Raw genomic sequence first — 25058 nt, 5'->3', positions numbered from 1 at the left:
TAAAAAGATGAGGAAGAAGGATGAGACAAATTACAAGGTGAGATGTGGACGTACATAACTCCTAAAACATTTTGACTTCCATCTGCCTATTTGTTTTATTGTTTCTTCAGCTAGCCCCAACCTGGAAGCTTCCGTAGCTGCTCCAATTCTAAATGAATGACTTGCAAATTTATCACCCGGTAATGAAAGATTTTTCAAGCAGGCTCGGAATATGCGTAAAAATTGGTATCTGGTTAAAAAAAGAGACATCCTGATGAATTAACAATGGGCCATTAGTTTTTGGTCGGATATTCATATAGTCTGATGCAAGTTGTAAAGGGCAAACTTGACCCCCAATTGATTGTAGAGTTACCAATTTTCCTTTGCTCATAGGGTCTGTCTTAGAATGCCTGATTTTAAAACAAACTGTCTTATCTGTCACCCTAGTATGCTGGAAACATAAACTTCCAGGCCGGCTCTTTGATGGGGAATTCCCCTATTCGAAAGGCCCCAAAAAAGGCTAAAGAGAAAGCGAAACTAAATAAGCTAACCTCAAACTGTGACATACAAATAGCTGGTAATAGCTGGTAACATCTTAATTACTTCCAGCAAAATTTTAAACGACACAGGGCGTCTCTTATCCTGTTTTTTGGTACCTTTTTTCCACCCTTTTAGCATTTTCCGTATATAAAATCCTTTAGTGATGTCCTGCCATTGGAATAGCTGAAACAAAAATGACAATGCCGCTAAACTCTTTTCTATAGTGGAACCAGAATAACCTAATTCTAAATGTACAGATAAATAGGACAATGTTGCATAAACCCTGGAACTAATACCCCTACTTAATACCCCTATTATTATCCACAACCACTAACCAATCCTTCCAAACCTTTAAATATGAAGACCATGTGGCACTGGCCAATGATTTGACCATCATGTAGTTTAGATGTTCGAAACGAGGTTCCATAAGTGTACATACAGGGACCAACCGACCCTCCCTCTCGGCATAGGGGGCCCTTTTTCTGAATTCTTTGAACTGAAAACGAGAGAGAGAGAGTCAGCAATCCCATTGTCCACTCCTGGAACATGCCTGGCTCTAAACCAAATGTTAAAGGGATACTGTCATGGGAAAATTTTTTTTTTTCAAAATTAATCAGTTAATAGTGCTGCTCCAGCAGAATTCTGCACTGAAATCCATTTCTCGAAAGAGCAAAAAGATTTTTTTATATTCAATTTTGAAATCTGACATGGGGCTAGACATATTGTCAATTTCCCAGCTGCCCCAAGTCATGTGACTTGTGCTCTGATAAACTTCAATCACTCTTTACTGCTGTACTGCAAGTTGGAGTGATATCACCCCCTCCCTTTTCCCCCCCAGCAGCCAAACAAAAGAACAATGGGAAGGTAACCAGATAACAGCTCCCTAACACAAGATAACAGCTGCCTGGTACATCTCAGAACAGCACTCAATAGTAAAAACCCATGTCCCACTGAGACACATTCAGTTACATTGAGAAGGAAAAACAGCAGCCTGCCAGAAAGCATTTCTCTCCTGAAGTGCAAGCACAAATCACATGACCAGGGGCAGCTGGGAAATTGGCAAAATGTCTAGCCCCATGTCAGATTTTAAAATTGAATATAAAAAAATCTGTTTGCTCATTTGAGAAATGGATTTCAGTGCAGAATTCTGCTGGAGCAGCACTATTAACTAACCGTTTTGAAATTTTTTTTTTTCCCATGACAGTATCCCTTTAAACTTGAGGCATTGCAAAACTAACTGTCTCAATATGGTTAAAACTGGCAACGAAGTAGCTGTTTGTCGATTAACCACATTAACCACGCTTAAATTGTCACAATAGAAAATAACCCTGCTGTTCCTCAATTCATTACCCCACAATACAATTGAAACAAGTATTGGAAATAACTCCAAAAATGTAAGGTTACGTATCAAATCCGATTTCAACCATGAACTCGGCCATCTTTCCGCACACCATAGCCCCTTAAAAAATGCTCCCATGCCTATGCTTCCTGATGCATCTGTATAAAGTTGTAAATCACCATTACTCATCTCCGTGTTCTGCCAATATGTTTTGCCATTATAATAGGCCAAAAATGTTTTAAGGTCTTCCCTCAATTCGTTTGTTATTCTAATATAGTGATGTGCTGCCTTTATCCCTTTTGTTTTTAAAGAAAGCCTGCGACAAAAAACCCTGCCCATTGGCATTATCTTACATGCAAAAACCAAATGACCAAGTAGCGACTGCATATGTTTAAGTGTAACCTTCTTAGCAGATATAGTTCTGTCCACTAAAATACCAACCGCCTGTAACTTCTCTTGAGGAAGATAGAATATCCTTTCACAAGAATCAATTTCAATGCCTAGAAACATTATCTTATTACTAGGCCCTTCTGTTTTTTCCTCTGCTATTGGAACACCAAAAAATGATAATGTATTTCTAAAATCCTTTAGAAGAGTAAAACAAACATCTGTATCCTTTGGGCCTACAAACAAGAAATCGTAAAGGTAGTGTAATATTGATTGATGACCTGATTGACCTTTTATTACCTATTCCAAGAATGAGCTAAATATCTCAAAATAGTAACATGATATTGAGCACCCCATGGGGAGTGCCATATCCACAAAATACCTATCCCTGAATTTGTATGTCAGATTTTGCCATTAGGGCACCCTCGTCTGCATTTTTAACTAATTCCAAAGCCATATCGAATGACTTATATATGACTTTAGATTCTTCCTTATCTATCCCATCATTAACAGACGAACCCTTAGGGTATGAAAGATGGTGAATAAGATGAAATTTTCCCAGTTCTTTTTTAGGAACAATACCCAAAGGGGACACTTTTAAATTCAAAAATGGAGATTGCAAAAAAGGCCCCGCCATTCTACCTAATTCAACCTCTTTTAAGAGTTTTTGCCAAACTAACTCCTCATGTTCTCTTGCAGATTTCAAATTCACAGATTCTGTATAAAAGTTATTATCCTGGAACGGTATCCAGAACCCTACTGAAAATCCACACTGTAATATCAGGGCCTCACGTTCATTGGGGTAGCTGCTTAGCCAAGGCAACATCCTTTCCACACTCACTGGCGTCTTCGCCCTTGTAAGCAGAGGGCACCTTGGCAGCTGCTTGTCTAGCCTTCTTAAAGCATCTAATGGCTGGATGAGCCCCTCCACAGAAAGAACATTCATGTCTAAAACGACAAGACGAGTACCATCTGCAATGGCTTTCATTGTATAACCAACATTGGCCTCTCCTATTTCCTGTCACTGAAGTACCTGCAGATGTCCCAGCTCCAGGTTGCAAACTAGTAACTGGTCTGTTAGGTGTCATAATTAAGAGCCACAAATTCATATCCTGACAGTCCCAGCGCATACAAGCTCTAGCCGCCATTCTTTGACGAAATTGCTCATCATATTTAAGCCAACAAACTCCCCCATATGTTCTATAAGCTCCCCAAATGAGTTCAAGATAACAGAACAAAGATGAACCTTTTTCAGGAATTTTTTCACATAATACACTAGCATAAACTGAAAAACCATGTAACCAGTTATTTATCGTACGAGGAATGATTTTTAACTTCTCATTGCTATCACCAACCCTTCTATATGATTTATCAATAGATTCCTTTTCAGGCTGTACAAGGTTAAATACATCAACAAACCGACCTTCCCAAATCTTAGACTTTGTTGCCTCATCCAAGTGTAATCCTAATGGCGCAGATTCACATAACTGATGTAAATTAGGAAAGGCGCCATAGCAGCCAACACTAGGTGATATATGCTTTGACCTTTCCTTATGGGGTGACCAGCTACTGCCAACTGTGGACATATGATCTTCTGACCTATTATGTTGTGAAGGCACAATTGACTGATGTTGTAGTCTCTCCATAATCGAATGTAGCATATTCATAACATTATAATTTTCACCCGATAATTGTTCTGACTGCCATGCCCTTTCAGGCTGATACTCACCCATGCCTGGAGAGCACCTTAATGGGCTTCGCTGTTGTTGCTGTAAAAGGTTATTTGCCTGCAAATCCTGATTCCCTTCTTGCTGGAATGCACCCATATTGATGCGATTTGCACCATGGCTGCTCGTCTCCTGGTTCTAGAAGTGGACGCAACACTCCTGACACTGAATTCAGGGATAAGGCTGATGCTGCTCCTTCTGGATGGGGGTTGTGCCTGCCTCAGATCCTGTGCTCCATTCCCTGCATGGTGCTCCTGCCGGTGTCTGCCCCTGGAGCGTGTCTGCGGCCTGTTAGGTGAAGGGGAACGTCTATGATCTCCCTGCGATCTTTTCGTGCACTTGGCAGTTCTCGCAGGACTAACGCTATGGCGTTCCGGAGGCCGTGTTCTCCTGTTTCTCCTGCCCCTAATGGATTCGCCGGCTGTTCCTTGTTCTGCGGTCGGTTGCATTTGCAATATTTTTCGCAACCAATCTCCTCCATTCCTTTCTGCTGCTGTCTTTACTTCTGCCAGTAATTGCTCCATTTCTGTAGACATTTTAGAGGTAACTTCAGTGCTTTTTCTCAAATAAGAAAGGCTGCTCTGTCAGCTGGGTTATTTTAAACCATCTCCCTTCCTTCAATTAAGTGTTGTTGCCAATGGGGTTGATTTATCAATTAACCAATTAGGGCGTGAACATGTTACTAATTTGTTTATTGGTCCCGCAGCCATGGACCCGAGTTCCCTATTAGGACCTACGGGTGATCCTACTGGTGGCTAGAGGCCACTGCTCCCTAGAAATTTCAGTCATCTCTGGGAAGTGAAAGGCAAGAACAGCAATAGGACTTTAAACTGTTTAACCAAACAACAGTGCAGAACATAGCCTTGTCCAGGAATCTAAATTTGTGGTTACAAATGGACTCTTCTCCCAGTGTGGGTTGTAACAGCTGTGCCATATTAAGTTATTTCTTGGGGGGAGGAACTTCCACATGGACATCAAACATGAGAATAAATAATGTATTTGATCTACCTTTGTTCTTTATATGTTATAAGTGGTACAAAGATTTTATCCCCTTTGAGACTCCCTTGGAGGCCCATAAGAAAGACTAGGCAGTGTTTTTCCTATGCCTCCCTGCAGTGGAATGCAGAAAAATTAAGTGCAGGGACCACAGGGTGAGAATCCGTTGTGTACGGGCCCTTGTTTGCCAAAAAATAGTGGAACTTTAAAATCATGTTTATGATCAGACCATTTTGTGGGGGTCTGCTAGTGATCTGGGTGTGGTCAACAGTCATACCTATGACTACGTATTGGAGGATACGAAATGCATCAGGGGATGGATGCTTTTAATATGCTGAAATAAACATTTACTTCTTTTAGTGGAATGGGTGAATGGAGTGCTCGTCAAATCTTTTCTACTGACTGTGGCCAACAGTAAGTCAACCTCTTTTTCCAGATTTCTAATACTTTGGCAAAAATCCTGATCCAAATGTTCTTCCTAGATCTATTTTCCAAATCCTCAATTCTATTATGGCGCTCTGTGAATTGATGTTTCCAGCCAACTAACGGTGTGCAGTAATTTCATTTTGGTGTCTCTTTATGCCACACAGTATGCATTTTGAGTATTAAACTGTTCAAAACCTTTGCATTCATTAATGCATGTGTGGGACATAAATTGATGTAAACTGCAAGGTTTGAATAATGTCATAAAAATCTCTAACTTTAGAAAAGTTTTGGCAGCTTGGTAGAAAGACATTTATCAATTTTGGTTTAATCAGAATATATACTTGCAAAAAAAAAAAAAAATATTCATTCAATTTTGCAACTAGTGGAAAACAAAATTCTCAAACCAACATCAGAATATGCATTTTTTTTAATTTTTATAAATAACATACTGTATCTGTTACAAAGACGGTTTACCCAACTTAATCACAAAACTATTGACTCCATATATCCAATTACGTTTTATTAGTCAATTTTCACAAGAAACTGAAGCTAAAAAGTTTATTTTTAATTAAAAAAAATGTTTAGCTTTTGCGACTTCTGCCTACTTTTCAGGGCTGAAAAAAAATATACACCTGAGGACGTTCAGGATCTAGAAAAGGAAAGCATTGGGGGGAAAAGGCTTTCTACATTTCAACCATGAGGATTTTGCTCAAAGAATAATTGACAGAGGAAGACTTTGTTCATACAGCGTTCTATTATTCTGATTCAATTAAATAAATGTCTCAATTTTTTCTGTACGTTGATAAATTCATAAAAGCAGCAGCAAAAAAAACCGTTGAAACATTAAAAACACACTGCAGCAATGGGTCTAGAAACACTGTATTCTTTAACTTGGGACTAACTTTCAGTACTTACAGAATTTCAGTCCCTAATAATTTCCAATAAAATGTCCACCAGCCATATGAATTCAAAGTGATGTCAACTTCATACAAGCATTCCAAGGGGTCGGCAAGAAATAATCTAAGAGACTGACATTTTTTCATTGGGCTGCATTTTGTAAGCTTTATTGTTTTTATTGTTCATACAAGCATGGCTTAAAGGGATACTGTCATGGGAAATTTTATTTTTCTAAAAACGCATCAGTTAATATTGCTGACATGGGGCTAGACATATTGTCAATTTCCCAGCTGCCCCCAGTCATGTGACTTGTGCTCTGATAAACTTCAATCACTCTTTACTGCTGTACTGCAAGATGGAGTGATATCACCCCCTCCCTCTCCACCCCCAGCAGCCTAACTACAGAACAACGGGAAGGTAACCAGATAGCAGCTCCCTAACACAAGATAACATCTGCCTGGTAGATCTAAGAACAGCACTCAATAGTAAAATCCAGGTCCCGCTGGGACACATTAAGTTACATTGAGTAGGAGAAACAACAGTCTGCCAGAAAGCAGTTCCATACTAAAGTGCTGGCTCTTTCAGAAAGCACATGACCAGGCAAAATGACCAGAGATGGCTGCTTACACTTCAGGAATGAAGTTTTATATTGTAGAGTGAATTATTTGCAGTGTAAACAGTGTAATTTAGAAATAAAAACTACATCATAAAAATCATGACAGAATCCCTTTAAGTTTACTGCACAAACAAATTGCAGATCCTTATTCACAGGATCTAATTTGAAATTGATCATCTAATATGTAGACACAAATTACTACTGTCTCCAGGTTTCAGGGTTGAACTATGAGTTGATTGTCCTCTTAGTGGTGAGACACAATGCTACTGTATGTTATGCTACAATGATCAAGGTTGAATGATTTACATGGGTAAAAGTTTTGTATTATTAATGCTTTACTTTCCAAGACACTTAGGCTTATGGCACACTGGATTTCTTTGCAAGCATAATTTATCTGGTGGATGCTATAGTTATTAATTGGAGCATTTGCCTCCAATTAATTTGGGCCTGTCAGCATTAATACTGGTATTTTTCTTACCCTGGGAGCACTCAATCTATATTCGGGATGAAAAGTGTCCAGCTCAGGGCATTGGTTTCCGAATAAAGTGAATGGAAGGCTGCAACTCTGCTGATGGAGAAAGCTTGTATCTTAAGGCACCGACTCTTCAAAGAAAGGAAAAAACAAAACAAGAACATAAAACTGACTGAGCTAAAATTAAATTTAAACGAAAGGTTAACAAAAAAAACCTATTACAATATACATACAAATTACAGGAAATTAATAAAAGTGAAACAATCAAAAACAATTTACTTAAAGAAGTTTTTAGAGCTATGTACAAATGAAGAAGCCACTGAGTAATTCCACTTTATTATAAATGCATGCAGTTCTTTTTTTTTTTCTTCTTCTACTTGATTGCACTGCTTTCTTGCTTCACAAGGCAAAAGATGTTCCCACGAGGAACCACTTTATCTGTAAAATCTGTTCTTTATCCAAAAGACCGCAAACTGCAATTTCTTGGGGTTTTCTGGCTTGTTTTTTAGGTCCCATTTCTTGATCCATATGGCCAACTTTATTGCTTCAATCATGCAAAACATTATAATAATGATGTTGACAACAGCCCCCAAAATTTTAAACTGTAAAAATTATTCTTACCAAGTTGAACGTAATACTGTACATGGTACAGGAATCTGAGAAATAAGTTTATCAGCTTTTCAGTGACCAAATGATTAAAAGGGAACAAGTTACACAATAATAACTAAAAAAGCAGGGGGAAGTCAACTGCGCATATCACAACATTGAGGTATTATTTTCACTGTGGGATGACTTTTACCAGAAGCAAAACACCAAAAGGCCACACTTTCAGATTTATGTAATCCTACTATCCACAACAGAGTTACAGCTGAAAGGTTTTCTTTAGCTGGGAAGTTTTCTTTAGCTTTCTCCTTTGGAGATTCCAATGCAAATATTTTAAGGACCAACTGGTTCAGAAATGCCTAGGCATGTCGCACTGTTCACAACGGTTTAAGGCAGGGTGGTTTAGAAAAGTACATGCAGTGCAATTCCAATGAGCTCCCTCATCTTCCTCCATATCTGAAGTATTCTTTGGCGTTTTGCTGGCAGATCTCTGATCTATAATAAAGTGAAGATAACTGTATAACTCAAACATTACTGGACAATTGCCCACAAAATGAAATAGAACTTAAAATGTAATACCCGCACCTACCACCACAACACAAAGAGGAAAAAGACACATTTAGGTGTGTGCTGACATCTTATTTACGTTTCACACCGCTGCCGGTGCAAAAAGCTCAAGCTGACAACTATGAGTGAACATTTCTGGAAAAGGGTAAATATGCCAGATAATCACCACTTTTTAGTTAAAAATAATTAACAATCTTTATTCAAATACAGTTCTTTACAGATATTATTCATCAGGCACAGTAGTCCCTGCACAAGCTGATTTTGATTTTCTAAAGTCCCATAACATTTTTGTTACTATAATACTTTGTGAGGAATACATACGTAACAGATTTGTGCTAAGTACAAAAGAATACCGTTGCTAGCATAAAAAATATAGTTACTTAGAAAGCATACTAGCTGGCCAAGCCCATGATGCCTGCAAACCACTACATGTTGTCTGTTGCCACACTTAGCTGTTTTATAAAAGCAGTACTGAGGAGATATAGTAACATAGTAAGTTAGGTTTAAAAAAAAAAAAAAGACACTGTCAACCAAGTTCAACCTTTTAACTTTTGAAAGTGCACACAAACAAAGTCAGCATGTGGGGCTGAGTGAGAGCTCTATCCAACATCCAACCGTTCCACTCTGGTCATGTGGGTAAGGCAAACACTGAACTGAAGGCGCATACGTCTGATTCTTCTTTGGATAGAGACACTATATGAAAGAACTGTATAAAATCTTCTTTTTTTAATCTTCATTAAAAGCACAAAAATCCAGGTGAGTATAGCAGGGGAGTGCATGGCTCAACGCGTTTCGTGACTACAGCGGTCACTTCATCAGAAGCCAGAAGCGCCCCCTGATGGCAACATATTTATACATATTAGTTAAAGACACCAAGTGATTCAAATCAATCTAATTAAAAACATCATTGTCACAGTAACATTAATCCCAGTATATATTTTTTGAAAACATGACCAAGGGAAATATGTATATGTGTGTATATACATATATACACACACACACACACACACATATATATATATATATATATATATATATGTAGACAACATTAATAAGTTATATATAGTGTGAATAAACAAGTAAATAAAATTGCCTATCAAAAATAAGTAGCTCCGAAGCACACAGAGAAGGAGCTGCTGTCATATACAATGGATACTATAGAGATGAAAAAGAAAAGAAAGAAGATGAAAATGGAAAGGAGAAAGAAAAAGAGAACTTCAAAAATATATAGTAAAAATATATTTATATAAATGTGTATGAAAAACAAACACTGTAAAATTAAAAATTTTAATCTATAAAGCAGTTAAATTCCCATTCTCTATTTAAGCCTCTGGGTGTCACAGTATCCAAAGTAAAGATCCAGAAGGCTTCTTTTATCAAAAGAACTTTCTCTACGTCTCCCTTCCTAATCCCTGAGACCACTCTATCAATAACCTGAAAAGATATACATTTTTTGCCTCCATGTTGTTCTATTAGATGTTTGGCTATGGCCGAACTCCTATCGCCTCGCGACACTCCATTCATATGTTCAGAAATGCGTTTCCTCACTGGCCTATTAGTTTTGCCTACATACTGAATGCCACAAACGCAAGTAACCAAATATATCACATCTTTCGTTCCACAGTTGGCATAGAACCTAATATTGTGTTTGTACGAATTATTTCTAGACACAAAAAATTTAGATGGATTCATCAAGGTACAGGCCTGACATGATTTACCACATCTATAGCAGCCCTTGACACTAAGCCAGTTAGAGGAGCCCATTAGTTTCTCTTCCAAAAACAAACTCGGAGATAAAGAAGAGCCAATAGTTTTACCCCTTTTAAAGACAAAACCTGGTTGGTAGGGTAACATCCTTTGAAGAACAGGGTCCTGTGTCAAAACACCCCAATGCTTACGTATGTGGTGACGATCTTAGGAAACTTGGCCTGGTTTGTTACAAATTGAGCTACAGATCTATTAGAAAACAAGTTCCTAACCAAATTTTTCTCTTGGTTGGCTATTTAGTAAATCATTGCGATTCACACCCACAGCTCTATCATACGCTCTTTTTATATCTACAGTGGCATAACCCCTTTCAGAAAAGCGATCCCACAAATCCATCGCTTGAGAATTAAAGGAATCCCACGTGGTACAGATCCTGCGCAACCTTAAAAACTGACCAAAAGGTATACCTCTCAAAACATGTTTAGGATGACTACTGTTAGCATGTAGTAGAGTATTGCAGGTGATGGGCTTACGGTACAAATCTGTATCTATAGTTCCCATTTCAGATGTGAATTGAATGTCCAAAAATGCTATTGTATTGGCATACGTTTCACTAGTAAAGGAGATGCCCCACCCCGTATTATTACAATAAAGTGTCCACAGTAGAGGAGTCGCCATCCCAGATAAGGATTAAATCATCGATGAATCGATAGTAGCTTACAATATTATCACGAAAGGGATTGGAATCATCATACATGAATTGACGCTTCCATAGGCCCATAAAGAGGGTGGCATTGTTTTTCATACACATATATATATATATATATATATATATATATATTTTTTCTTTTTTTTCTTTTCACTATATATTTTTGAAGTTCTTTTTCTTTCTCCTTTCCATTTTAATTTTCATCTTCTTTCTTTTCTTTTTCATCTCTATAGTATCCATTGTATATGACAGCAGCTCCTTCTCTGTGTGCTTCGGAGCTACTTATTTTTGATAGGCAACTTTATTTACTTGTTTATTCACAATACATATAATTTATTAATGTTGTGTACATATATATATATATATATATATATATAAATATATAAATATATATATATATATATATATATATATTTCCCTTGGTTTATATTGTCATATTATAATACAGTATATCATATTGACTAGACATGTTTTCAAAAATTATATACCGGGATTAATGTTACTGTGACTATGATGTTTTTAATTAGATTGATTTGAATCACTTGGTGTTTTTTACTAATATGTATAAATATGTTGCCAGCAGGGGGCGCTTCTGGCTTCTGATGAAGTGATCGCTGTCACGAAACGCGTTGAGCCATGCACTCCCCTGCTCTACTCATCCGGATTTTTGTGCTCTTAATGAAGATTAAATAATAAAAGAAGATTTTATACAGTTCTTTCATATAGTGTCTCTATCCAAAGAAGAATCCGACTTATGCGCCTTCAGTTCACTGTTAAACTTTTTTTTTTAACCAGCCTAACTGCCAGTTGATCCAGAGGAAGGCAAAAAAAAAAAACCACATCTGAAGCCTCTCCAATTTGCTCAGAGAGGGACAAAAATTCCTTCAAGACTAAAAATCGCAATCGGACTAGTCCCTAGATCAACTTGTACTATGACCTATCTTCCATAACCCTGTATTCCCTCACTTGCTAAAAAGCCATCCAACCCCTTTTTAAAGGTATCTAATGTATCAGCCAGTACAACTGATTCAGGGGGAGCATTCCACATCTTCACAGCTCTCACTGTAAAAAACCCCTTCCAAATATTTAGGTGGAACCTCTTTTCTTCTAAATGGAATGGGTGACCTTGTGTCAGCTGGAAAGACCTACTGGTAAATAAAACAGAGGGATTATTATGTGACCCTCTTATATATTTATACATAGTTATCATATCACGCCTCTTCTCCAGCGTGAACATCCCTTATTTGGCAAGATTTTCCATACCTTTTACCAGCTTAGTTGCCCTTCTCTGTACAGTCTCTAATACAATAATGTCTGTTTGAGTGATGGAGACTAAAACTGTACAGCATATTCTAGATGGGGCCTTACAAGTGCTCTATACAGTGGAAGAATGACCCCCTCCTCCCGTGACTATGTCCCTTTTAATACAGCTCAAGACCTTATTTGCCCTTGATGCTTCTGACTGGCATTGCTTGCTACAGCCAAGTTTATCATCTACAAGGACTCCAAGGTCCTTTTCCATAACGGATTAGCCTAGTGCAGTCCCATTAAGGGTATAAGTGGCTTGGATATTTTTAGATCCCAGGTGTATTTGCCACTTAGCTGCCCAGATTGCCAGTTTGCCAAGATGCTGTTGCAAGGATGCCACATCCTCAATGGAATTTATTGGGCTGGATAGTTTTGTGTTATCTGCAAACACCAATACATTACTTACAATACCCTCCCCTAAGTCATTAATACCCAATACTGATCCCTGAGGGACCCCACTACGAACCTTACTCAAAGTAGAAAATGTACCATTAACAACCACCCTCTGTACCCGATCCTGTAGCCAGTTTCCTATCCATGTGCAAACAATTTCTCTCTTGGTGATGAGAAGCTTATAAGGCCAGTCTGCATTGAGATCAGGACTGCACTGCAAAGGTGAGGCTTATCAAGTATGGGGTATACACTCAACTAGCAATTTTTAAGCCAACATAACCAAACCTGCCAGAGAGAGGCAGTTTCCATTAAAATAAGCAAGAGTATAAGCATCAACGGTATACTGTGCCATTACAGAAGATGCAAATTCCAAAAAATAAATGACTGTAAACTGTTTTCTTACATTAATTTTCTACACAGATTTAGCAGTTTCTAAAATATAAGCAGTTTTAGAAATGCTATACTGGTAGAAATACTGCTTGAGTTCAACAGTTCTCTTTGAAGGGCAAGAATGTTAGCAACCCTTTCTATGAACTTCCTAAATTTAGTTGAGCCAAATGCCTGGGATTAGCAGTTAAAACTGCAACAATACAACAATTCTTTAGCTGGTAGAGCACCATTCTCTTTCATGTAAGCCAATGACCCTACATCAACAAAATCATAGAAGAGTTGATATTTAGGTGATTTAATAAGAATTTGCATAATTTTACTTTGTAGGTTACTTTTTAACCAGATCCAGAAAACATTGGTATATTTGCTGCTTTCTGGATCTTGTTAAAAAGTAACTAATTAGAGCCCTTATTTTGCAACCCCCTAGTATGGTGGTGGCAGAACCATGTTATGAGGTTATTACTCTGCAGCCAACCATAGAGGGCATATGAGGGTAGAATGATTTCCGCAAAATACACCTGGAGAAATGCAGTCTGCAAGAAACCTAAGGGTAAGGTCACATGAAGAGTTAGGCTGAGAGCAGTGGGGCTGAGTTTCTTCTGTATGCAGAGAGAAGCAGAACCACTCTCTTATGGATCTCCGTTCATTTCACTAAAAATTATAACTTCTGCCTAAGTGCAGGTATGTGGAGGGGAGATCGGCCCAAAATGCCTGCTTTCATTACTTTGGGCCTGATCTCTGCTCTGCGTATCTGCACTCAGATAGAAGCTGTCATTTTCAGTGTAGATACACAAAGATGCGGAAGAGATCAGATCTGCAGGCCGAGAGCAGTGGATCCAACACTCTGTGAGCCTTTGCCCTAAGTCCAGGGTACCTAACTTTTCTTTACTTGAGCCACATTTAAATTTGCATAAAAAGTTCCAAGGGGGGGGGGGTGAAAAATAAGGGTTGTAATTAGCGATTTGGTAACCCCTATGAGGACTGACAGATTACAGGTGGGTGTGTTTGGCAGTACAAAACTAGCACCTGCTTTGAGGCCACTAGGAGCAACATCAAAGCACTTGGTGAGCAACATGTGGATTAGGAAACTAGAGAACCTTACTCCCCATGGGTTAAATAGGGAATACAATTTATAAGCAATTTTTCGTGTATAATTGTCTTTGTGTTTTTAATGTATGTGTTTTGCAGATATCTTGTTTTTCTTGATAATATACAGATTTGTAACAAGATATGCGATAACAAGATACTGTGTAACACTGTGCAAGCTTGTAATGACTTAAGAGTGGTAGAAAGGATTGTAACAAATTATATATAAGTATAAGGCCAGTAGATGGCGTAATGCTTTGTCGATAAAACTATGTAATTATGTAGCAGTTGGCAAGCTTGAAAAAAGACCAAACAAGGCCTGAAACGTTGCGGTTATCCAGATCATTATTGCAATGTGTATCAAATAAAGGCTTTTAATTTTAAACATAAACTGGTGCTGTACTTCAAGTATTTTACAGCAACATGTTGCTTGCAAGCCACTGGTTGGGGATCACTGTCCTAAGCGATATCTGTCTTCCAGCAAGACAATGAGCCTAAGCATAACGCCAAAACTACACAAGAATGGCTTAAAGGGGTTGACCAGATTCCAAACACTTTTTTCAGTTCTGCTGATTCCAGATTGTTCACCAGACATTTTTAATTGCTTTTCATGTTTTATTTTAGACAGTTTATTTCAAAATGTTTAATGTTCCTGTCTGATGTTTCAGTCTGGCACCTCAGTAATCCAGATGCAGATTCTGAGCTGTTACAATTTGCTACATTAATTCATACATTTCACAGCAGCATCTGTGGAACATTAGCAACTATTGTATTGATCATTTGCCTTTAATGAAACTGAGGGACTGCATCTTTCACCATTTGCTGCGACTGGTTAAACTTAGGCATTTCTGGCCACTTTTTATTAAAGCCAAAGTGGCAGGGGTGGCTACTTTCTCCTTTGCTATTTAATCTTGCTCTTGACCCCTTTTTGCAGCATCCAATAGCCTTCACAAAATCTTGGAAATGCCCATTTACATTTCAGTGAGGCAGTACTGCACTAACATTTTTATGAATCACGATTCCTCTTGTATTGCTTCAATATCACTCCTTTATTGAATAAATTGTTCCAGGAGATCAACACATGGTCAAACCTACCTACCAATTATATAATTATATAGGAAAATGCTACTTGATCAAAATGATTTTGTTTCCCTTGCTGTTTTTTACTCATTACATATACTTGCACTATTTCTTTCACGTAATGATTTGACAAAACTAAATCAAGCATTCAGTAAGTTTATTTGGGAAGACAAACATCTTCTGAATGAGCAGAAATAAACTTCAACAATACAGGATACAATAGTTTGGGCACTCCAGATAGACACACATACAACGTATATAATAGAATTAGGACCTGATGGGCCTAGTTTGGTCCTGAAGTCTCCCTTTTTGTTTAACACCCAATTCTTAAATACAGTCATATGAAAAAGTTTGGGAACCCCTCTCAGCCTGCATAATAATGTACTCCACTTTCAACAAAAAAGATAACAGTGGTTATGTCTTTCATTTCCCAGGAACATCGAAGTACTGGGGTGTTTTCTGAACAAAGATTTTTACTGAAGCAGTATTCAGTTCTATAACATGAAATCAAATGTGAAAAACTGACTGTGCAAAAATTTGGGCACCCTTGTAATTTTGCCAATTGGAATGCATGTAACTGTAGCAAAGGTTAAGCATTTATTTTAAACCTTTATACTTAATCAGAACTAAAAGTTAAATATCCTGAAGTGTCTTGGGACACTATACTCAGACAGTGGTCCGAGCAATCGCAAAGCAAGACACTAGTAACTAGATAGGTGGTCTCCTTTGTTCTAATACAGGGAAACCCTCAGTTTCCCTCTTATATAAATAAAGAACTCCCCTATCTGATGATCTAATTTGGGAGGGGAGTGGGAAGATGGGTGCATAAATTCAGGAATTGTCAAAAGAAAAAATGTTTCATTTACATGCTCTATAGCTTCTCCCTTCAAGCCAGTTCCTTTAAATGTTTCAAAAATATTGCTCTGAGGTTATTTCTTCCCAGAAAAAGTGGTATGGCCAGTCTGAAATGCAATATTCCTAAAGCAGACATTTGTTGGAGGCAGTTAATGTCTGGATAAAATATGTTCATACACGGTCTCCCCAGAAACAACAATAATCTTATGTTTTCAGACTTACCACACGGCATATGTCAAAGGAGCTGGCAGTAAGATACCCATTATAAGGAGCTGGCAGTAAGACACCCATTATCAGGAGATAAATAGGATATAGTGATTGGAGACTCACAAAAGGAATTGTCTAATACCCAATAAATTGATTCTGACAATGGGATAGGGTGGGCTGGCTGAGGGAGGGGAGATATCTTTTTATACAGATCTTCTGGTATTATGAAGTACACTTATAAGTGTGTAAAACAACCCCAGTTTTATTATTGTACAGGTATGGGACCTGTTATCCAGAATGCTCGGAACTGGGGTTTTCTGGATAATGGATCTTTGCATAATTTAGATCTTCATACCTTAAGTCTACTAGAAAATCAAGTAAACATTAAATAAACCCAATAGGCTGGTTTTGCTTCCAATAGGGATTAATTATATCTTAGTTGGCTACTGTTTTATTACTACAGAGAAAAAGGAAATCATTTTTAAAAATTTGGATTCTTTGGATAAAATGGAGTCTATGGGAGATGACCATTCTGTAATTCTGAGCTCTCTGGATAACGGGTTTCCGGCTAAAGGGTCCCATACCTGTACAATATTTTATTCATAATGTGCAATAATATGTCTATTTTGATATTAATTTATTATTGTACTGTGGTACAAATAAAAAAATTAAAAAAAAATATATTACTTGGCGGATTTAGTATTATTTAACACTGCACCTGTTTCTTAAAAACATAGGTCCAAGTAGTTCGAAGACTTATTGCAGAGTTCAAAAAGGTCTCTTGCAGCATCAGTTTAAAGGGGTTGTTCCCTTTTAAATTAACTTTTAGTATGATGTAGAGTGTGATATTTGCAATTGGCTTCCATTTTTAATACAGGTATGAGGCCTGGATGCTCGGTACCTGGGGTTTGCCAGATAACAGAACTTTTTGTACTTTGTCTCTTAATACCTCAAATCTACAAGAAAATCATGTAAAACGGGGGGCGGAGTTTGCCTAGCAACTAAAATGGACGCATAGGAGAAGAGCTCCGTTCGTGAGGGAGATACAGATCCTTACGTGGCAAGTTTTAGCAGCCCATTGTGGACTGTTACTTTGGCAGAAAGATCCCTGCAAGTCATGGGTCAAAAGAGAAACCAAAAAAAAGAACAGAAAGCCGTCTCCACTTATTGTATTTGAGCGTTGCAGCGCTCATCCGCCATCTTGGATTCGTCACAAGGCGCGGAACCGCAGGCGCAGACGCAAGGAGAAAGCATACCGGCAACAGCCACACAAATTCGCGAAATGCTGCAGGAAGTGAAATGCACGCTCCAGAATGATATTTGACGGATGTCTGATGAACTCCGAAAAGATATCCAAGACATTGGCAAGAGGACGGCTCACCTAGAGGAGCAAATCAACGAATTTGCGGAGGCCCATAATGACCTCGCGGATTCACACACTAAAGTACAGTCGGAAACAGACAGACTGGCTGACAAGATAATAGACCTGGAAGACAGGTCCCGCCAAAACAACCTGCGGCTTAGAGGGATCCCTGAAGAGGTAGGCTCGCAGGAATTAGAGCAGCACATACAGCAGCTGCTGGCTGCTATTATGCCAGACTCCAACCAGCTGGAACGGGAACTGGACCATATACACAGGGTCCCCAAACCCAAGGCGGCCCCTGATGCGGCACCACGAGATGTACTGGCGAGGTTCGTCTTCTTTAAAACCAAGGAGAAGCTACTATCGCTTGCTCGGAAAAAAGAGGGGTGGCCACCTGAATACCAAAAAATCTACACAGATCTATCGCCTGCAACGTTACTGAAGAGGAAGGCCTTTGCTGAAACTACGATTCTACTCCGCCAACATAACATTCCATACAGATGGGGTTATCCGGTAAAGCTGATGTGCAAAGAAATGGAGTGCCCACAACGCTATCAACAGCGGATAACGCAAGGAAAACTCTCATAAGATGGAACATCATCTCGCCGGAGCAAGACACAGACTACAGCACTACACAGACCTCCCCTACAACAAAACAAATTGAGGAAGGATTGGTCTAATGTTTAATGTCGCCTACGGTCCAGCTAAACTACAGGGATGTCGAATCCTGCTGCCCTTATGAGGAACCTAAGAGAGCAGGACAGTAAGGAAACCCAGAAACTCCCCTGTCCACAATGAGATATTGAATCTCCGGAGCCCCCACTGACTCCACACTAACTCACACCGTGAGTATTTAACACACGTTACCACATGCATTTTTCGCAGTTCTTATGTTTAATGTTCTATGTTCTGTTGACAAAAATGTTTTATCATACTGTTTTTTCTAACATACCAAAGTGGTATCACACAAATGCAAGGTCATATGTTTTTCAAACTCAATGTAATGTTGTACGGAGAGCAGGGTATGAAGAAACTATTGAAGTATTGCATCATACTATAGGGGTGTTCCAGCGGGTAAAGCAATTGGCCAATTTGGTGAGATGATACGTTTTTACTCTCTGAATGCTAGAGGGTTAAATTCCCCCCATAAAAGGAATCAAGCCCTCAGAGACGCCTATCAGGCTAAGGCTGATATACTTTTCTACCAGGAAACACATTTCAGTGTAAAAAACCCGCCAATGTTCTCAAACAGGCATTACCCCCATAGCTCCACTCATACTCACAAAATAAAACTAAGGGAGTGTCCATCTCCTCCCGCGTGTCATTTCAACTATTGAGGTCGGTTGTTGATCCCGCAGGTTAGATATATATTTCTTATTTGTATGATAGACAATGTCAAATACACCCTGATAAATATGTATGTCCCAAATGATAAAGTAAATTCTTAACGCAAACTCTTACCAAACTGCTAAATGACAGGCAGGGGAAATGTATAATAGCTGGGGATTTTAACCTGACCCTGAACCCTCACATTGATGTTCATAGAGCAGATGGTAAAGAGGTAACAAACAAGAATCGGCTAGCCCAAGCCACAAAATTTAGAGCACTTTTACACAACTTTGCCCTGATTGACATATGGAGAGCTAAATATTCCTCAGCGAAAGACTTCACATATTACTCCCCAAGATTCCAAACACACACTAGAATTGATATGTTCCTCACCACACAAGTTACCAATCCCTTGATTGGTCTGCGAACGTGGTCAGACCACGCCCCAATCGGTATGGAACTCCCCCTAAATAAACTAGCAGACAAACTCCCCTGGAAATTGAACAATACACTGCTACAGAACAAGGAAACTAAGAAGTATATTGAACAGAGAATAATAAATTTTTTTTAGGGAAAATAATCCTATAGATACCAATTGGCAAAACAATTGGTTAACACACAAAGCAGTTTTAAGAGAAGAATTAATCGCCAAGGCAAAACAACTTAGAAGACAAAGGGAAACGGAGCAGAAGCTATTAGAAACCAAGTTATCAGACCTAGAAAAAAACCTTATACAACACTTTAATGCAAATACAGTCAAGCAAATAGAGGCAACACGTAATAAATTGAACACGATTTTGGCTGCTAAAACAGGGTACAGGGTACAATGTATGAAACACATCTTTTACACTAAGGGCAACAAAGCTGACCGCTTACTGGCAAATCTGCTACGACAAAAACAAGCTCAGAATCGAATACAATACTTAAAAGAAGCTCAAACAAAAATAACTGACCCTAAACAAATAGCAAATAAGTTTGCGCTTTACTATAGGAATTTATATAATATACGATCTGACCCAGCGAATCCTAGGCCCCTCCCAGAACACATTGAAATATATCTGAACAAATTAGACCTCCCTTCACCAACCCCGAAACAATTGGAATCCCTCAGCAAACCTATCCAGCTTGAAGAAATTTAAAATATCATTAAAGAACTGAAACTTGGTAAAAATTATTCCAGAATATCATGGATACAGGCGTGATTAATCCAGAGTTACTTACATGCCCATGTGGTTACCATCCCTAAACCAGGTAAATCCCAAAATCAGTGTCAAAACTACAGACCCATCACTCTGCTTAATACTGACCTCAAAATATACTCTAATTTGCTAGATCAAAGACTTGATTTGGTACTGCCCTCTCTTATTAAAAACGATCAAGTGGGATTCATACTAACCAGACAAGGAGCTGAAAGCTCCAGGAGATCCCAGAATATTTTACACTTACTTAAAAGCACTAAAACACCAGCCCTATTGCTTTCTCTAGACGCAGAGAAGGCGTTTGACAGGGTAAACTGGGAGTATATGAAAGCTACATTGGCAAAATTTCAGCTTGGAGCTCCATTTTTAAAAGCTATATCCCCATTATACTCATATCCGACAGCTAAAGTTTGTACCATGGGAGCCCTGTCAGACACCTTCGAGCTCACAAATGGGACAAAGGTGCCCATTATCGTCTTTGATCTTTGCCTTAATGGTCGAACCACTGGCCCACATTATAAGAGACAATCAGGATATAAGGGGCATTCCCACACCTGCAGGGCAACAGAAAATTGGTTTGTTCGCAGACGACATTCTCCTGGTTATTACAAATCCCTTAACCTCTCTACCTAATATTCTCAGAGAACTTGAAAAGTTCCAAACAATATCGTGGTATAAAATCAACACCACAAAAACACAAGCTTTACCCATTAATATACCTAGGCAGGTTTTGGAAGGAATAACACATTACCACGCCTTTGAGTGGAGTGATTCCTATATAACCTACTTGGGAATCAAACTACCCAAAGACCCAGAAATTATATTTAAGTTAAACCACTCCCCATTGATAAAACTCGTTGAATTAGAATGTAACAGATGGCAAAAAGAAACAATTTCATGGTATGGGCGCATAATGGCTATAAAAATGAATCTTTTACCAAGAATCTTATATGTGTTCAGAATGTTGCAGGTACCACTCCCTTCTAAGTATTTAGCGACTATACAGAAAACTATAAATAGATTTATATGGCAGCAAAAACCCCGAGAATGGCCTTCTCGACTACTCAATATTCTAGATCATCGGGAGGATTGGGGATACCCAATATTAAAGCCTATTATATTGCTACCATATTGGAATCAGTTGTCCGATTGCATGCGGAGAAGGGCTGTAGAGCATGGGTGGATATGGAGACTCAAATGGTAGGCGAGAATACTATAATTCATTTTTTTTGGATGCTCAAAAATACCAGAACACCAATGAGCTGTCTTCTACCCACCACTAAACTGTCCATAAAAATCTGGGACTCTATGCAAGCAAAGCTAAAGTTTGGCACCTTTCCTTCCCCTTTATTGCCTTTAAAAGCACTGAAATATTTCATACCACAGATAAACCTTAACAGTTGGTTTGAGGCTGGAATTTCCCAACAAGGATACCTCTACCAAGCATCAACACTACGACGGTTTGATGACCTGGTGCAAACCTATGGTTTACAACAGCAGCAAATGTATACTTATGGGCAAATCGCTCACTTTCTGCGCACCACTGCTGTGGATTACAAAACCTTACGCACTAAGACACTGATGGAGTACCTCTGTAGCAAATTTTGGAATGGAAAAGCGATTCTGCCGGATTGCTATAAAATACAAATACTACGAGAGGAATCTCAAAAACTTCCTTACATGGATAAATGGGAACAAGAGCTACAACTACAGTTTTCTCCAGCTCAGTGGTCTGCATGCATCAATAGTCCTAAAGGCGCTACCCACTGCACCAACCATCTAGAATCTCACATAAAAGTGGTTGGCAGGTGGTACCGACACCCTCCAGGATTGCAAAAATATCCCCAACTGTGTGTTTGGAGACATTGTGGACAACCGGGTACAATGCTCCACATGTGGTGGCAGTGTGTAAAAGTCACAACATTCTGGACAGAGATTTTCGACTTAATAAAAGAGATACTCCACAGGGAAATACCCCAGCTGCTGCTACTGCAAATTTATCCAGTAAAAATCTCAAAAGGATGAAAGGCGCCTTTTGTTCCAAATACTGAATGCAGCAACAACCCTTATAGCTAGTACATGGAAGACACCAACTACTCCCTCGATACAACAGCTAACCAAACGGATAGAATCAAGAAAATATATGGAAATCTTGTCAGAAACTGACCCAGAAAAGAAACTTAAAATCATACAAACGTGGGAGCCATGGACTTCCTACCAGTTCTCCATATCCGCCTAGATTGCTCAGCCCATTCCTATACTTAAGAAGGCCAACTCAAATGCTTTAAGGTCCACATAACAGTTCTAAGCTAGCCATTTCTATTTCAAGGTTTACATGCAATTTAGGAGTGAGGGGTTTAATGGTACTATAATCACTGTATGTTGATGCATAAAGACCAAAATGATGTACTTGCTCACTGTACCTTGCAAATACCACTGTATGTCATTACTTTTTCTTTACTTGTCATTATGTCAATAAAAGCAGTATTGAATTTAAAAAAAAATCATGTAAAACATTAAAAAAAACCAATAGGCTGGTTTTGCTTCCAATAAGGATTAATTATATCTTAGTTTGGATCAAGTATAAGGTATCCTTTTAGGATCAAGTAAAAGGATAACTGGTTTGCGTTTAATAGATCCCATACCTGTATTTGTATTTTTTGAGAAATTTATTCAGTAGCTCTCCAGTTAGTAATTTCAGCAATCTGGTTGCTAGGGTCCAAATTACCCTAACAACCATGCACTGATTTGAATAAGAGACTGAAATATGAGTAGGAGAGGACCTAAATAGAAAATAAGTAATCACAAGTAGCAATAATAATTTAAATGCTTTAGAGAACATTTGTTTTTTAGATGAGGCCAGTGACCCCCATTTGAAATCTGAAAAAAGAAGAATAAAACAAAAAAGAATAAAACAAAAAAAAAACATTATAAATAGTGATAAAATGAATAATACATTAACAAATAAAGTTCATTTTAGAAGTCACCCATGGCACCTGCACATACACCTTTGGTTAACATGACCTTTTTGAGGTTAAAAATATGAAAGCTATGCTTTCAGGCTGGGCCCCTCTAGGGGCTACATGGTTTATATTCCCTTTTTAGTATCATATGTAAAGTAAATTTTTTTTTTTTTTATTTGCCCTGTGAAGGTGGTGTTGGTTTAATTTAAGCCTGCCTCAACTCAGGTTTGGTGTCAACAAGTCTTTTATTAACAAGAAAGTTCAGGGGAGTGCCTAGCATATCAGGGGGGCTTGACCTAACATAAATGAAGAAAATGCTATACAAAGGGGGTTTTAACCCTTTAAGTGCCAGCAGAATTTCACATTTTGGTTATGCGAAATGCCAGGCATTTTTGAAACATTTATGCTCTCTCAGTTTAGGGGCATTTTCTGAGGGAAACCTATAGTTTACCTAGGAAAACTATACATTTTTTTTCCGGGAGAAACTGAGCTTTCTAAATCTGCCTGAGTTTTCACGTATTTCCACCTCTGCAAAAAGATTTATAGCGCTAAATAGCAAAAAAAAAAAAAAATGAAAAAATACTATTTTTTCACAATATATAAATTGATACCAGAAAAGGATTTCATTTTACGCATGAAAATCCAACTGTTTTGGAAAGCCTCATGCCTCTTGAACGTGCCAATACCAGATATGTATAGTTATAGGGAGATTTAGGACTTCTGTACAGCAAAAACTCCAGATTCTTTAGATTCCAAGGCCAAAAAATCCAGAAAGTAGGTTTACCCCAGAACACCATATATTTTTGAAAATTACACATTATGCCGATTCAAAAACGAGTAACTATGTCTCTGTACTCCTAACTAATAGAAGAAAAACTGGCACTCAGAGCTCGATGCATGCGGGCAAAGCCCTGCGTGTTTATTACAATGTAACGTTTCGGGGGCGGGCCCCTTCGTCAGACAGCAAATCACACCACAAAGTGAACCTTTTAAACATTACTTATGCATAAATTAACCCCCACATGTTTGGTAATTTAACCCATAGTTACTACAATTAGCAACTCCATTCTGAGTGCCAGTTTTTCTTCTATTACGCTGACTACAATTGGGGTTGCCGATCCCTTCTGACTGTGCACCGGGCCAACTTATGCTGGAGAGGCCAGGGTGTGCTGGTGGGTTCTGGAAATTGTTCGGCATCCCCACCGTATAGCACCCCGTGTATTGTGCCTCTGAAAGAAAAAATGTCTTTTGCTGACATTGCTGCCACCACTGAACTCAAGGCTGAAACATTTGGCTTCACTGAGGCTGAAAGGAAACGAATTTTGAACACTTTACAAAGTCTGCCTTTACCCGTTAGCTCAGGTGAGCAAGAAACATTGAGTAAAATATACCAATTAAGACGTCGGGAGATAGCATGGGGCTTGCACTCCTCCTCCCTTACAGAATATGCAAAGATTCAATGCATCCCGAGGGGTTTGAGACTCATGCTAAAACCTGCCCTATTCAAAGACGACCAAGATTTTGTATGCAAATGGCAGGGAATCCTAAATCGCTGCAGCTTGGACTTGATGACACTTACCATCCAAAACCTGCAATTAAAGTCAAAGGAGTTGAAGCAGATGATTCACACCACAGAAGAGGATTACAAGCTGAAAGAAGCTACAGCCTGCACCAGTGCATTGCACGAGTTAAATCAGAAGATGGAAAAGTTTCAGCAGGAGCTTTTGCAAGGGAAACTCAGGAAGTTCAAACGAGACACACGGGATTACGAGAAAGGGGAAGTTTACAGTTGGAAGAACGCCAGACGCGAATATCGACAGCGCAGAGTGCCAGTGAATACGACACAGGAAACTTCTACTTCTTTCTCGCGTGCCCAAGACAGCTTTTCATCGGCGTCCTCACAAAGTGCCGCTGCTTCCT

General features: G+C 38.7%; 1 protein-coding gene across 25 annotated transcripts in view; it reads right to left on the bottom strand.

Moving 5' to 3' along the window:
• tab2.L (TGF-beta activated kinase 1 (MAP3K7) binding protein 2 L homeolog) overlaps positions 1-25058 on the bottom strand; it is a 102565-nt gene that overhangs the window by 1409 nt on the left and 76098 nt on the right. For 21 of the 25 annotated variants that reach the window (XM_018263155.2, XM_041562830.1, XM_041562831.1 and 18 more), the window contains one exon: positions 6906-8477. In XM_018263155.2, coding sequence (XP_018118644.1) covers positions 8332-8477 — 146 coding nt within the window. In that variant the 3' untranslated portion in view covers positions 6906-8331. Of the gene's footprint in view, positions 1-2; positions 1016-1676; positions 4499-6905; positions 8478-25058 lie in introns of those variants that run through there. The other 4 variants (XR_005961253.1, XR_005961252.1, XR_005961254.1 and 1 more) reach the window with 4 other exon arrangements.

This window comes from Xenopus laevis, chromosome 5L, assembly GCF_017654675.1.
Source record: "Xenopus laevis strain J_2021 chromosome 5L, Xenopus_laevis_v10.1, whole genome shotgun sequence".
Lineage (NCBI taxonomy): Eukaryota > Metazoa > Chordata > Amphibia > Anura > Pipidae > Xenopus > Xenopus laevis.
This window is presented reverse-complemented; position numbering and strand designations above follow the sequence as displayed.